The sequence below is a fragment of the Leptinotarsa decemlineata genome, unplaced genomic scaffold (genome assembly GCF_025532065.1).
Source record: "Leptinotarsa decemlineata unplaced genomic scaffold, Ldec_3_MD MMD2_tig00000035_RagTag_RagTag, whole genome shotgun sequence".
In the NCBI taxonomy this organism is placed as follows: Eukaryota; Metazoa; Arthropoda; class Insecta; order Coleoptera; family Chrysomelidae; genus Leptinotarsa; species Leptinotarsa decemlineata.
The window spans coordinates 23,558,585-23,571,657 of NW_027412540.1; the positions used below are offsets into that span (position 1 = coordinate 23,558,585).

General features: G+C 34.5%; 1 protein-coding gene across 1 annotated transcript in view; it reads right to left on the reverse strand.

Moving 5' to 3' along the window:
* Nucleotides 1–12,588, reverse strand: part of LOC111513986 (sensory neuron membrane protein 2) — a 28,988-nt gene extending 16,400 nt beyond the window's left edge. Inside the window, exons 1-6 of the mRNA XM_074172064.1 lie at nt 12,346–12,588; nt 11,526–11,683; nt 7,946–8,090; nt 4,759–5,028; nt 3,664–3,878; nt 953–1,143 (exon numbers count right to left, since the gene is read on the reverse strand). Coding sequence (XP_074028165.1) covers nt 953–1,143; nt 3,664–3,878; nt 4,759–5,028; nt 7,946–8,090; nt 11,526–11,683; nt 12,346–12,588 — 1,222 coding nt within the window. The remainder of the gene's footprint in view (nt 1–952; nt 1,144–3,663; nt 3,879–4,758; nt 5,029–7,945; nt 8,091–11,525; nt 11,684–12,345) is intronic.
* Between the last annotated feature and the right edge of the window lie 485 nt (nt 12,589–13,073).

The following is a 13,073-nucleotide window of genomic DNA, read 5'->3' on the forward strand; positions in this document are numbered from 1 at the left end:
GGAAACCACATAATAAAAAATACTCCTCGGCCGAAACCCCAGAACAGCTATGAATGCCTCGGTTGAAAAATGTGTTCGAAGTACGTCTCGAAAAACCATCAATGATAATGGTCGGAACCATAATAATAGTCAAGAAGGGTCAACCACTTGAGCCCGAATTCCTCGTCTTAATCCATAAGAGCGTTAACGATGAATACCTACTCGAATCAACCCCAGTGGTGTCGTTCTAAATATTCATCTCATTTTTGCCAATAAACTTTAGTTTCGAGAGAAGAGAGTAGAAATCAAAATAGAAGAATTAACATAAAAACCTAAGCAGATGGATATTTTGGACGACTGATCGATAATGTACAAAATAAAAATCAATAACGAAACTAAACTAAGTAGTTGTAGGAAAAACCCTACAAAGATATAGGTTGTTACAGTAGTTTTGTGTATTTTATAAGTCCACTTCAAACTGTTATATCTCAGTGAATTGAGTGCTCGGTATTCGATGAGGTCAACGAAGGCCATTTTCGTCTGGTCCGGACTGGCGATGGTTCTACTGGTGAGAAAGTTATTGGAGTGATTGAAAAGACGGTAGTCAGTGCGTTCATTAACACTATTATATCCAAATACCTGTTGAATTTTTTAGGCTGTTTCGGCAGCGCTGTGGTTCAATATGTAGAGAAAAATAGGCCAAAAATGGCTTAACGACGTTATACACCAATAAGCTGAAAAAATAACAGTATCAATGTATAGAGTACAAAACATTGAAACGGACAAAACTTTCGAAACAACCTTATATTGCCACCACGAGGACTGTATAATCTCAAATGTAGTACCTAGAAGTGTGTGGCACTTATTTCTATAACTGTTGAAGTGCTGAAAAAATTGTAATAATCATCAGAAAGAATCCGTCATTCAAACTTCGTCGGAAACTAATAAACCTAAGAATGGGATACTAACTAACCTCTACATGTTGTCAAATCGGTTAAACCATCCTTCAAACAAGCGAACTCTCCATCCAGTGATCGCGTTTTGTTAGTACAGTAACAGGAGTTGTCTTCTTTCTTTGAGCTGAAAGTGTCATTTTTTGCTACAAATTTGTATCCGAGAAGATCTTTGAATGTTTCATCTTCTGAGTATTCCAATCCTATTGTTCTAAAAAACGAATCACAAAATAGTTAATGGTTCCAGAGAGGAAAAATCAAAAATGAAACAAGAAAAAATTGGTTCATGAACCATATAAGAAATGTGTTGACCTAACAGAAGATTCAGTAATAATCCTGAATCCAATTCATTATTTCTTGATGTTTCATGTACTGCTCTGTTCAAAGTAGTCCTCCTCAGATATAATAATAATAATAATTTTTATTCCAGTCAGATCATATTTACATGATGTTGGAACAATATATACATAAAACCAGATGAAATGACAATATCGAGTAAATAGAGTACAATGTAAGAATTCCATGTTCTTTGAAATTATTACGACATGTTTTTCTATAGTCTAGGCCAAAAATTAATCGTATAATCCTGGATGCTTCCACTGCACCACCCCATTGAATAATATTATAAGAAATGTGGGAATGAACAATAGCCCAGTAAATGTTGATTAACAATATAGCAAAGTAACGACTATTCAATTTCTTGCAAATGTGATTGACATTGTTATTCCATCCCATGTTATTGTCAACAAATACTCCTAAAAAGTTGGTGGATTTCGCGAAAGGGATTTCACTATAATTTACAGAGATTCTACTATTCTCAGATATTTCATTTCTGGTGAAAAAGTGCATACAAACTGTTTTAGCAGAATTTTCCATCAGATAACTTCTCCCACACCACGTGGTAAATTCCTTTGCCAGTATATTCATTTTTGCAATGAGCTCTTCAGGCGTTTCTGCTTCCGTCGCTATAGTGGTATCATCAGCATATAGAATTAGGTGTTTGGTGCTGACGTATTTGGGAAGATCATTTAAATATAGTAGAAAAATTAGCGAGCCACGAATCGATCCTTGAGGTACACCAGCCTTCACATCATGTGGGAGAGATCTCTGATTGTCAATTCTTCCAATAATTTTTCTGACCTCAAGATATGAAGCCAGCCAAGAAAGAAATTTGCCACGGAAACCCAGTTCACTTAGTTTGTTAATTGTAATATGAGTATTGATTGAGTCGAAAGCTCTCGAAAGATCAAAAAATAAGGCACCTACATATTTTTTTATATCTAATGAACCTGTACCAGCGTTTTTTTTTCAATGCTCGGGGCAGTTCTGATATGCGCTTTCTGTATGTTCTTGAGCTCCCTCGACAATTCGGTTTTAATCTCCTCAATCGCTGCAAATCGCCATCCTTTCATGGGTCTCTTTAATCTTGGGAATAGGAAAAAGTAGCAGAGGACAAAATCTGGTGAATACGGTGGCTGCATGCCAAAAAATAAGAACAAGCGCAATGACGAGGTGCATTATCGTGATGCAAAAGTCATGAATTGTTTTTCCACAATACCGGACGTTTTCTTCGTATTGCATCTCGCAAGCAGTGCATTACTTCAAGATAATACTACTTATTGAACGTACGAACATGGAACATTGCATGGCATGAGCCAATCGATATGCCGACATCCTCAGCAAATTTTCTAATAGTGAATCGACGATTCTCCCTATCATAGTTTTCCTCACTTTCTCAACATGTTCATCGGTTGTTGAGGCATCCAGAGCGAGCGTTGTCATTCACATCTTCTCGATCTTCTGTGAAAAAATTGTACCACTTGTGAACATTTTTCTGACTCAATTGAGAGAACAATTCAGTATTTTACATTATTTTTGGTAATCCCTCGTATACTTGCGGTTGGATTCCAATAACCTGTCTCTTAGAGTATTTTTTATCACACACCCACTAATATATTACGCAAATTTCCAATTAATTTTTTTCAAGATCATACTTGGATACATCATCCTCAAATGAAATTTCTATTACTCATAGTGAGTGATGGTGAATGATATACAATGCCAATAAATCTTTGGCAAAGTATTATGTAAATGTAAGAAAGTGTATAATATCGTTTCATTCGAACACGGAAATTCATTAACAAATGAGGGCTATTTTGAAACCGAGAATGGAAAATAAAAAACTTGCTTTTTTAATCGCTGACTATTTGTTTGCTGCGAATGTTGGTAGGTTAATAAACTTAATGTCCACCTTATTTATTAGTCAACTTATACAAAGTGTTTTCTATTGCACTGCGTTAATCTTGCTTCAACCTGTGTTAATTCCATTATAATGTACTCATATATGCCCATTTTCAGATTGGTAAGCATCCAGGCAATAATTTGAAAAAATCAATCTATAAAAGCAGTATTTTGCTTTCGAAGCGTACATCATGAAAGTTTCAGTAATTTTTCACTTATAAAATTCAAGTTTTTTGTATATAGTTTTCATTGGCATCATCTCTTATCTAGTATTTGTTTAATATTAGCAAAGCTACTTCTAGTTGAGATATTATTTTGAAAAAAGTAACTATGGATTTGGATTTGGATTTTCGACAATGTGTTCAACCTAAACTTTTTTTCGAGATTTTTCAAACAATGTTTTATTTTCATGTAACTTGTGACAGACTCGCAGATTTTAACCATTTTCGAATTCATAAAATATTCAAATTATTATATAAAACACTATTACCTGCAAATATCTTCAGAGTATGCTTCGAAAGTCATGTTTTTATCTATATTAACGGGAAATACTGTTGTGGTGCCATGAATCCTATTGCAAATCGATTTTTCTCCTGTCCAAACAGAAATATAGTCCTGTCCGTCATATAAAGTTAATGTTGCAGTTTCTTCCCTCTTCTTAATGCCGGATTTGACTGTAAATCTACCTAAATGGGTGTTGTTTTTCTGTTGGAGTAAAATTACAAGATTTATTCATGTCCAGTCTCTTATCTGAACATATTTAGTTGTTTTTCATTCGGAATGAATTATTATTATTATTTTAAACCTAAGTTTACGCTGGTCAAGCCCCGAGCCCCGACACATTCAAATCACACGTGTAATTAACGTGGTAAGACCTCGTTAGTCCTTAGGTCGCACACGTTTCGACTTCTGAGGGTTGTCGTTCGAAGAGGTGCGACAGCTGGTTAACGGAAAAACAGATTTTAAACAGATTTCAAACAGATTTTTAAACAGATGATGAAAATAAAAAGTAAAACTGAAACTAGAATGAATCCAACACAAGCTCTTATCCCTAATGTCAGAAATGCAACACTCTTCTCAACGCGCGTTTCATCAACCAAGTTGGCGTCTTCTGGAGATAAAGAAAACTAGTTAACTTCATGGCTATTACTCGCAGGGGCGGACTAAATTTATATCAACTTATCGGTTTCTTTTTTTGAAGGAAATGTTTGATTTACATATTTATAAGAAGAAAATCTCAACAGTAAATCATAGTGTTGTACATTTTTATAGATTCAGAGAAAAAAAGACGGAACACTATTTCTAGAGCAGTGTTTCGCTAATAGAGAGTAATAAATTACTGTCAATTGGCTATCACATGAGCATAACGAGTTGTCTTTATTGGGCAAAATTTATTTGAAATTTATAAATTCAGTTCTCGTTATGGAAAAGCTGTTGGTGGTCGACTTTTAAATTTCGGTGATTCTCATATATATTGTATAATCGCGGCTTTTTGTAACATTTCAGTGTTTAAGTATAGTGTATTTCTGTGTTATTCAGTATTCTGTTCGATTATAATGTATTCCATATTCGATAATAAACTTACGTAATGCATATTGGCAAATAAAATTGTATTATTTTCCATTCTCATATTTTTGTTCTCTGCTAGTCTGTCGACAGTTTGTTTGCAAACCATTCCAGCAAGAAAACCTCCTTGTTTTCCCCCATTTTCGCATAGTTTCAATCCGTCGAAAAGATAATCCTTTACTTTAACTTTAATAAACAAACCGTGATTTTCACCAAAAACTGATGGAAGAACTCCTTCCACCATAGGAAGTGCTTCTGGCTGGATATCTTCAATTTTTTGAATCATTCCCTGAAATGAAAAGCGTTGTAAAGGCTGAAAAGTGAAATAAAATGAAAAAATCATTGTAACAATGAATTGATGGATGTAGGAAATAACGAAACTGCAGTAACATTAGTTACAAATAAAATTGGTGAAATACATAGAAAGTTTCAATTCTCTTTTCTTCACATTATAACAATACTTGGGACGTATATTGGGAGATACAGGAAGTCCAGGACTCCTTAATAATAATAATGTGCAATGGTCCATCTCAAAAGAGGACAATGCGGGAACTACGGAGAGGATGTGCAGCTCGTAGATGGAAGCATCTTATACCATCTGGATGCCGGAGAGACGTATACTTACCTCGGGGTGGAACAACGCCACTCACAAGAGGTAACAGCAGTGAAAAACTCTCTCCGCGGCAAGTATCAGCACAAACTTCGACAGATCTGGTCATCGGAACTGTCAGGGAAGAACAAAGTTGCTGCAAAAAATATGCTTGCCGTTCCAATCTTACTCTACTCGTTTGGAGTAGTGAAGTGGACTCGGGAGGAGCTGTATCAACTCGACGTAAAGACCCGAAAAATTATGCATCTCAATAGGAGTTTGCATCCCATGTTGTCCGTTCCAGGAATTGGAGCATTTCTCTTTAGGGCAGCTGCCCGAGCAGCTGATGAACTCGGTATAGTTTTCGATACTTAACCTCTAATAACAGATATTTCTTATTCAAGTATTAGAAGTAGCATATATCATAATTATTGTCAACAAATTTGTTCAACTCTATTTTGAATTTGAGTTTGTAAAGTTTGGGTCCCAGATAGGTTATAAATTGTTGATTATGCGTGAGTCTGCATGGAGGAACATTCATGGTCTCAACTGAACTGTTACGAGTATTGAAAGCAGTTGTGTAAGTTTTTCTAACACCGAATATCCCAGTTTCATCATACAACGACTGGGTACAATACCTCCGGTTTTTTTTCGTCATGATTCTTATTAATGAATTTTGAATCACTTTTAAGTTAATTAGCGATGTCTTGAAGGTACCACCCCATACTATTATACAGTAACGTATTATGGAGTTAGCCAAGGCATCATACACCATCAGTATCATTTCCCTGTTTAGTATATTCCTGAGCTGATAAAATTTATATATTAAGTTACGAAGTCTAGCTACTGTATAATCAATGTGTGCATTCCATCGAAGAGAGTGGTCCACTAATACTCCTAGGTATTTTATCGTATTCGTTTTCTGTATAGAAGTACAGCTACAATTGGGAACATTTGCACAAGATGTTTTGTGGATTTTTATGATGTTTGTAGCTGGTTGATCTCTAGTTGTTGGAGCAAATGCAATAAATTTGTTTTTTTAACATTAACATTCAATAAACTGAACTCAACCAGTTGAAAATCGTTTTGATGCCTGTTTCAGACTAAGTGTATACTTCTTCCCACGTTTTTCCAACAAAAGTAATAGTTGTGTCATTAGCAAATGAAGTCATTTCACCATCAAAATCAGAAATTTTGAAGATGTTGTTCATATATATTAGAAATAAGATGGGTTCTTATACAGTTCTTTGGGGTACGCCTCGAGTAATTTTTAGTGGGTCGTTTACCTTGACAATCTGTGTTCTATTTGTCAAATAGTCTTGGTTAACAATCTCAAAAACTGCGTTTCCTGTTGATCTTTTTTCTAGAAAACCATATTGTGATTCAGAAAAAATGTTGTTATTATTGCAAAATAGTATAACTCTATTTTTGAGACATTTTTCGAATATTTTAGAGAAGTTATTAATCATATGTATGGGTCGAAAGTTTGTTACTAATTTTTTATCACCAGACTTAAAAATCGGTATTGTGATTGAGTCTTTGAAAGATTTAGGTATTTTTCCTACGGTAAATATTAAATTCAAAATGTGACATATGGGTTCCAAAAAGTACTTGTGGAACCTTTTGATAAGAAACATAGATATCTTATCGGTATTTTTTAAACCAGAAATGATATCGATCAACTTGTTTCTTGAGACTGGGTGTAGGAATATTAAATTGGTGATATCATTGCGGCTTTCTAAAACGGGGTATATAGCCCATGTTTGTATCATCGTTCGTCGAGCTGCTGATTTCAAGTCTTAGTGGAATTGGATTTGCTCCTCTGGCAAGTCGGAGGAACAAGCTTGTTCCGCTGCTTGGTCTGCACGTTTGTTGCCCGTATTCCTACATGAGAAGGGATCCAGATGATATTCACATGGACACCTCTGGTACGATGGTGGTAGCAGTTGTCGAGGATATTTTGAACCAAAGGATGATGTGGATAGTTATTTTTGATAGGGAGTTTGTGCATAAGGTAAGTTTACTGTTATCTTGTACTGGAGACCTCAACGCTTGTAGTATTCTATATAGTTCAGCTGTGTGTATACTACAAAAATTGGGAAGTTTGTATGTTCCTATTATTGTATCGGGTGTAGTAACAGCAGATCCGGTACCATTAACTTTGGATGCGTCAGTATAAAGGATTTTGTCGAATTGCTGGTTATTTATAAGTTCTCTGAATCTTTGTATGAAGACTATGTTAGGTGTATCATGCTTATTGTAGTTGCTTAGGCATCTGTTCAATAGTGGCGGTTTTTGGCCCATGCTGGCGGAGTGTTAGAAAGTTTTATAAGAGTTGTAGCTTTGAAGTGGGTGTTTCTTGAAATAGGGGATAATAATTGTGGAGGTAAAAGCAATATTTTTTGTAAGAAGATGGAGAAGTAGAAAGCCAAAACCTTTTTAGCCCAAATGCTACATTTTTTAGAATCCTACATATGGCATTATTATCGGCAAAGCTAATTATGTGTCCTGGATATCCGTGGCGACTAGTACATTCAAATATATCATAAATGTAAAGGAACATATTGAAAAACAGACAATACTCCTCCCCGTTATACATAATTTCAAAAAATCTTACGTAATAGGCTGTATTGAAAATGGTAACTTTCAAATCATCCGTGTAAACTCCAGAAGCTTCTTCATCAAATTCATACCTCATGTATGAGTAATATGATATGTCGTCAGGAGTATCCCATTTGATATCGGATTTCCATTTGTATACTCTAAAAAAATGTTTATTTAAATGTATAATCAAGATAGCCTTCGGAGTTGATTGATGAATAAAATTCATCAAACACCGGTTTGTCATTTATTCCATGAATATCGTTTTTGATACCGTAACTATAAATTTTATTTCAACAGTAGTTAATGATGTTTGAGTTTTTGAGTTATTCATGATGTGGTTTTTGAAACCTTATGACAAAAAAATAAATGACGGATATGAAAGCGGGCTCTGAAAATGTTTACCACACTTTTATATTTTGAACGTCCTCGAAAAAAAAATGTAAATTTTGTTGTTCAGGAAGCAAAATTATTTATTATAGACCACTAATAAGATTTTATTGAAAATATCATAAACATAACCTGAGAATGAATTGAGTTAGGTTTTCTTCGGATGCTATGTGGTTTATCGGGATTGTTGACCTTCCTCTGACCAATGCTCTGCCTTCTGTCTTCACAATGATGTAATTACAAAGCAAGAGATCATCACAAGGTGATCAGTCGAACTACTCATAATAGTAATTTGAAACAACAATGAATATCTTTTTTTCATTTGGAAGGATCCTTCAAGAAATTCCAAGGCCATTTTATATAAGTCCTTTATTTTGAATGAATAGTTCTATCCAACGCAATTCGTGGTATTAGCCAAAGGAGTAGTTGTTTTCTGATAGTTGTCAGTCCAATAACCTACTGTGCAGGTAAGTAGAGACTGCCTTGATGATTTGACGATTTGACTCCAATATCTCCACTCACTCCTGAATTTTCAACATGCCCCGACATTTCTTCACCTCGGAGTTGTAAAGGTCTTAGTCCTATTTCTTAACCAGACTCATTTTCAGATTCACTGAGAAACAACACTTGCTCTCGACTAAAAAGGCACACAGATCAGAAAGTAAAAGCACTTACTTTCGATCAAAGAAGGTCACATGTCAATCTTGCTGAAGTGCCTATCAGTAAGTTGAGGACCGCTCCGGAGGAGCAGGGATGGAGGGATGAGATGGGATGTTCCACACACATATAACCGTGTGGAGAAGATTTCAACTCAGGGCACTCAACCCGGGAGGGGGCATGGGGTTTCAATATCAACTGACTCCTGATTCAAATATCTCCTCTCCTGAATTTTCAATATTCCCCGACATTTCTTCACCTTCACTGCTTAATGACCTGTACGCATATTGGTCTGGAAGCAGTGGTACTTTAGCCAGTAAAATGTTCCCAATATACCTATCGAGTAATTTTTCTAATGCTTTCAATGCAAATAACATGAGACTGGACTCAAAAGCTATGTTTCCGTGTTTCGAAATGAAGCTAGTCCTATAATAATCATTCTCACCGGCAGAACCTTCGCCAATCAGAACCAGACAAAAATGGCCTTCGTCAGCTTCATCAAATCCCGAGCAGACAATTTTTATGTTAACGAAATTATTCGACTTGTGTTACGTTGGCAAATGTCGCTTATTTCTATTACATTGAATAAGTATTCACTGAAAGTGACTCATCAAAACCGACAAAACTTTTGAAACAACCTAATAGGTTCACAGAAACAAACTTCTTTTGAAGATTATACATATGTATTGAACTAGGTAATTTCCTGTTCTTCTACTGGGTGAATTCCATTCGATCCTGGTGACTTATATTATCAACTAATCCTGTCTAGACGCCTTTTCAGCAGCCTTCAGTTCGAAAAATTGAAGCACTCTAACATGCTCTTCAAACTCATATCAATAACTCACAAATAACGAAATAAAACATAAAGAATTGAAAAGGTGTTTTTTCGTTTCTAAGATGAGAGCTGGAGAGAAAAGGCATGTTTTTTCTTCTCAGCACAAAGGACGCAAAAACATAAATTTCAAAAAGATAGATATAAAACCAGAATACTATTTTACAATATATTCCTTACATAATATTTTGCTTCAAATATTTGTATTGCACATCATATAATGCTAATATGATTTGTAAATAATAGAGTTGAAACTATCACTAACAAACATTATTGTTTGAAGGTGATTGACAATGTTTCGTGATGAATTTCATTATTATATAAAATGATTTGAAATCCTTGAAAGAACTATTAAAAAAAGAAGAATTGAAAAGAGAGAATAGCTAAAAATAACAATTATATTAAGCAAAAAAACCTGAAATCAAATAGTGAAATGAAATACAAGTAAAAATAGAACAATTGAACAAAAATTAAAAATAAAAATATAAACAAAAAAAAAAGAAGCTGAAAAATAAGAATTATAATTATATTAAGCAAAAAACCTGAAATGAAATAATAGTGAAATAAAATACAAGTAAAAATAGAACAATTGAACAAAAAATTGAAAATGAAAAGTTAAGAGATTCCAAGCCAAGTTACTTCACGACGTTTCGATTGTTGGTATCCACGATCGTCTTCGGGTGACGATTGTGCTTGGAATCTCTTATCTTTTCATTTTTATTTTTTTAATTTTTTGTTCAATTGTTCTATTTTGACTTGTATTTAATTCCAGTATTATCTCATTTCAGGTTTTTTTGCTTAATATAATTATAATTGTTATTTTTCAGCTATTCATTTTAAATTATTTTTTTGTTATTTCAGAGATTTCAAATCATTTTATATAAAAATGAAAAGTTAAGAGATTCCAAGCCAAGTTACTTCACGACGTTTCGATTGTTAGTATCCACAATCGTCTTCGGGTGATGACTGGACTGATTCCTCAAAGAGATGACTATTTATGGATCATTCGAGTACTTTCACTTATCTCCGCTTTTTTTTCCAGCTTCACCGGTTTAGTGGGAGATGACCGTTTGGCGTGAGTTGGCCATTTCTCTCTTGATTATGGGTTTCCATATGTTGCGTATCTCTACGCTAGCTTGGCTGAATACATTGTTGGACAACATGTATGCGGCTTCTTTGAATTTCCTCCTAAACCAATGTTCTTCTCTGTATATGATCTCAGCTTGGGACCACTCAATGTTATGTTGATGGGTTCAAACATGCTCTGCTATTCCTGATTTGCTGGTTTCCCCTCGCTGTGTGTGTCTCTTGTGCTCGGCAATGCGAACATTCAATGGCCATATAGTATTTTCCGCATTCACAGGGTATCCGGTAAATGCAATTCTTGGTATCGCAGTCCGCGTTTGGTGGCTTGGTTTTCGTGACACCGGTTGTGACGGCTTCTCTTCCTTGCGAGGCTCCTAGTAGCCATTCCGTTGAAGATCATTTGTGATGATGTCTAGTTTCTTCTCGAGACCTTCCTTCGTATTACAGGATTTCGAATTATTTTATATTGAGAGTTGTCGTTCGTATGGGGGCGACAGTTGATTAACGGAAAAACAGATTTTAAACAGAAATATCAGACAATGGAAGTCCGAACTAAGAAAACTAACAAATAAGGCAGAAGAAATTCTTGTAGGTAGTTTAAATTTAATAGAGTGCAACATTTGAAACTCACTTATAGACGAACGGTCCAGTTTCTCTCACAATAGGTTTGGCGCCTTGCAAAATTTCATCAGGATTTTGAACATCAAACATGTAAACTTTGAAGGTGAATGGAAACGGTGTTTTCATAAACATGTCCCATTGATCGGTGTTTTCTTTGAGAACTTTCATCTAAAAAATGTATGTTAAATCAACCACCGTTGCATTTTTGTGAATATTCAAAATAGAACATTTTCACTAACATTTCTGTGAATCCCTAAGGACTGCGAGGAATTTTCTTTTCTTGAAATAACAATTTTCGACCACAGAAAATATAAGGAAAGATTTAAAAAATCGTTTGAATTATCACAGGGCAAGTCGTAGTGGTCATTATTTGGTAATTTTGTTACTTTTTGCTGTTCATTGTCATTTTTTCTGAATAAAGGAAGAGAAAGCAAATTTTGAACGTATATCAAATTTCTCAATAACGAATGAGTGAATTTTGAAAAAATTTTAAGAGGTAATAGAAGGATAGGAGACTTCGCAATTGATTTATAACTCGACCCTTATATCATTGAAACACAAATTGGCGTGTTGTTTGAATTCTGAGTTACAGGGGGGTAAAGTTTATGTTGAGACGTTTTATATATAAAAAGCGCAAAGAATATCCTAAATCATTTATTACTATTATTATTGGTTCAGTTGAAGCCATAAATTGCCTAAATTGCATATACCTACTAGTCGATTATCTATAAATACCTCCAGAAAAAGTAACTTCCTTTAATTTTTCGTAAATCATTGGAAGAAAAGATTTAATTCGTGAACGGTGCTAAATCAAAAATGAAAAAGTATACCTCCCAAATTTTACTGGTAATAATTTCTGGCATGGCTCTAAATCCAACATATAATCCACCAAATATACATCCCAGTCCAAATATCCCTAGAATAACCACCGCTCTATTTGAAACTGTCAGATTGAAAATTTTCAACATTTTTTCAACAGTCCTTGGCAGACAACACAAGCGAATTGGAACTTGGATGGTAATTTTGTTTATAATTATATGACTGAATATAAATGTAATGATTGCGGGGGACATTACGATCGAGTTGTTAATCTCTTCTGAGGATCAAAAGTAAATTACATCTCATTATTACGAAAGAGCAGTGGCGTTCGCTAGATATTTTTCATATTTCACATTTTCTTTTTAATATTTTCAGTTTGATCATACTAACTACAAATATATTTAGAGAAGTGAGTATTGGAACTGATGATGATGAGCAGCCCAGGATCAAAGTCAAGTCAAAGTCAAAATATGCTTTATTGTCTGAAGATTAACATCTTATTGACAGAGCTTGACAGAGCAATACATCACTTGCACGAATATAGCCAATAAGAATTTATTTGGAAAATTTTCAATATTGATTACATAAAACGAGTCAGCCACAAGTCGAATCAAAAAGTATCTTGATAGTACTCTGATAAATTATAATAGGCTCTGTCACAAAAAAAATCCTTCAAAACTTCCTAAAGTTTACGTTATTGCATGCAAATTTCAGATTTGATGGAAGGTGATTGAACATT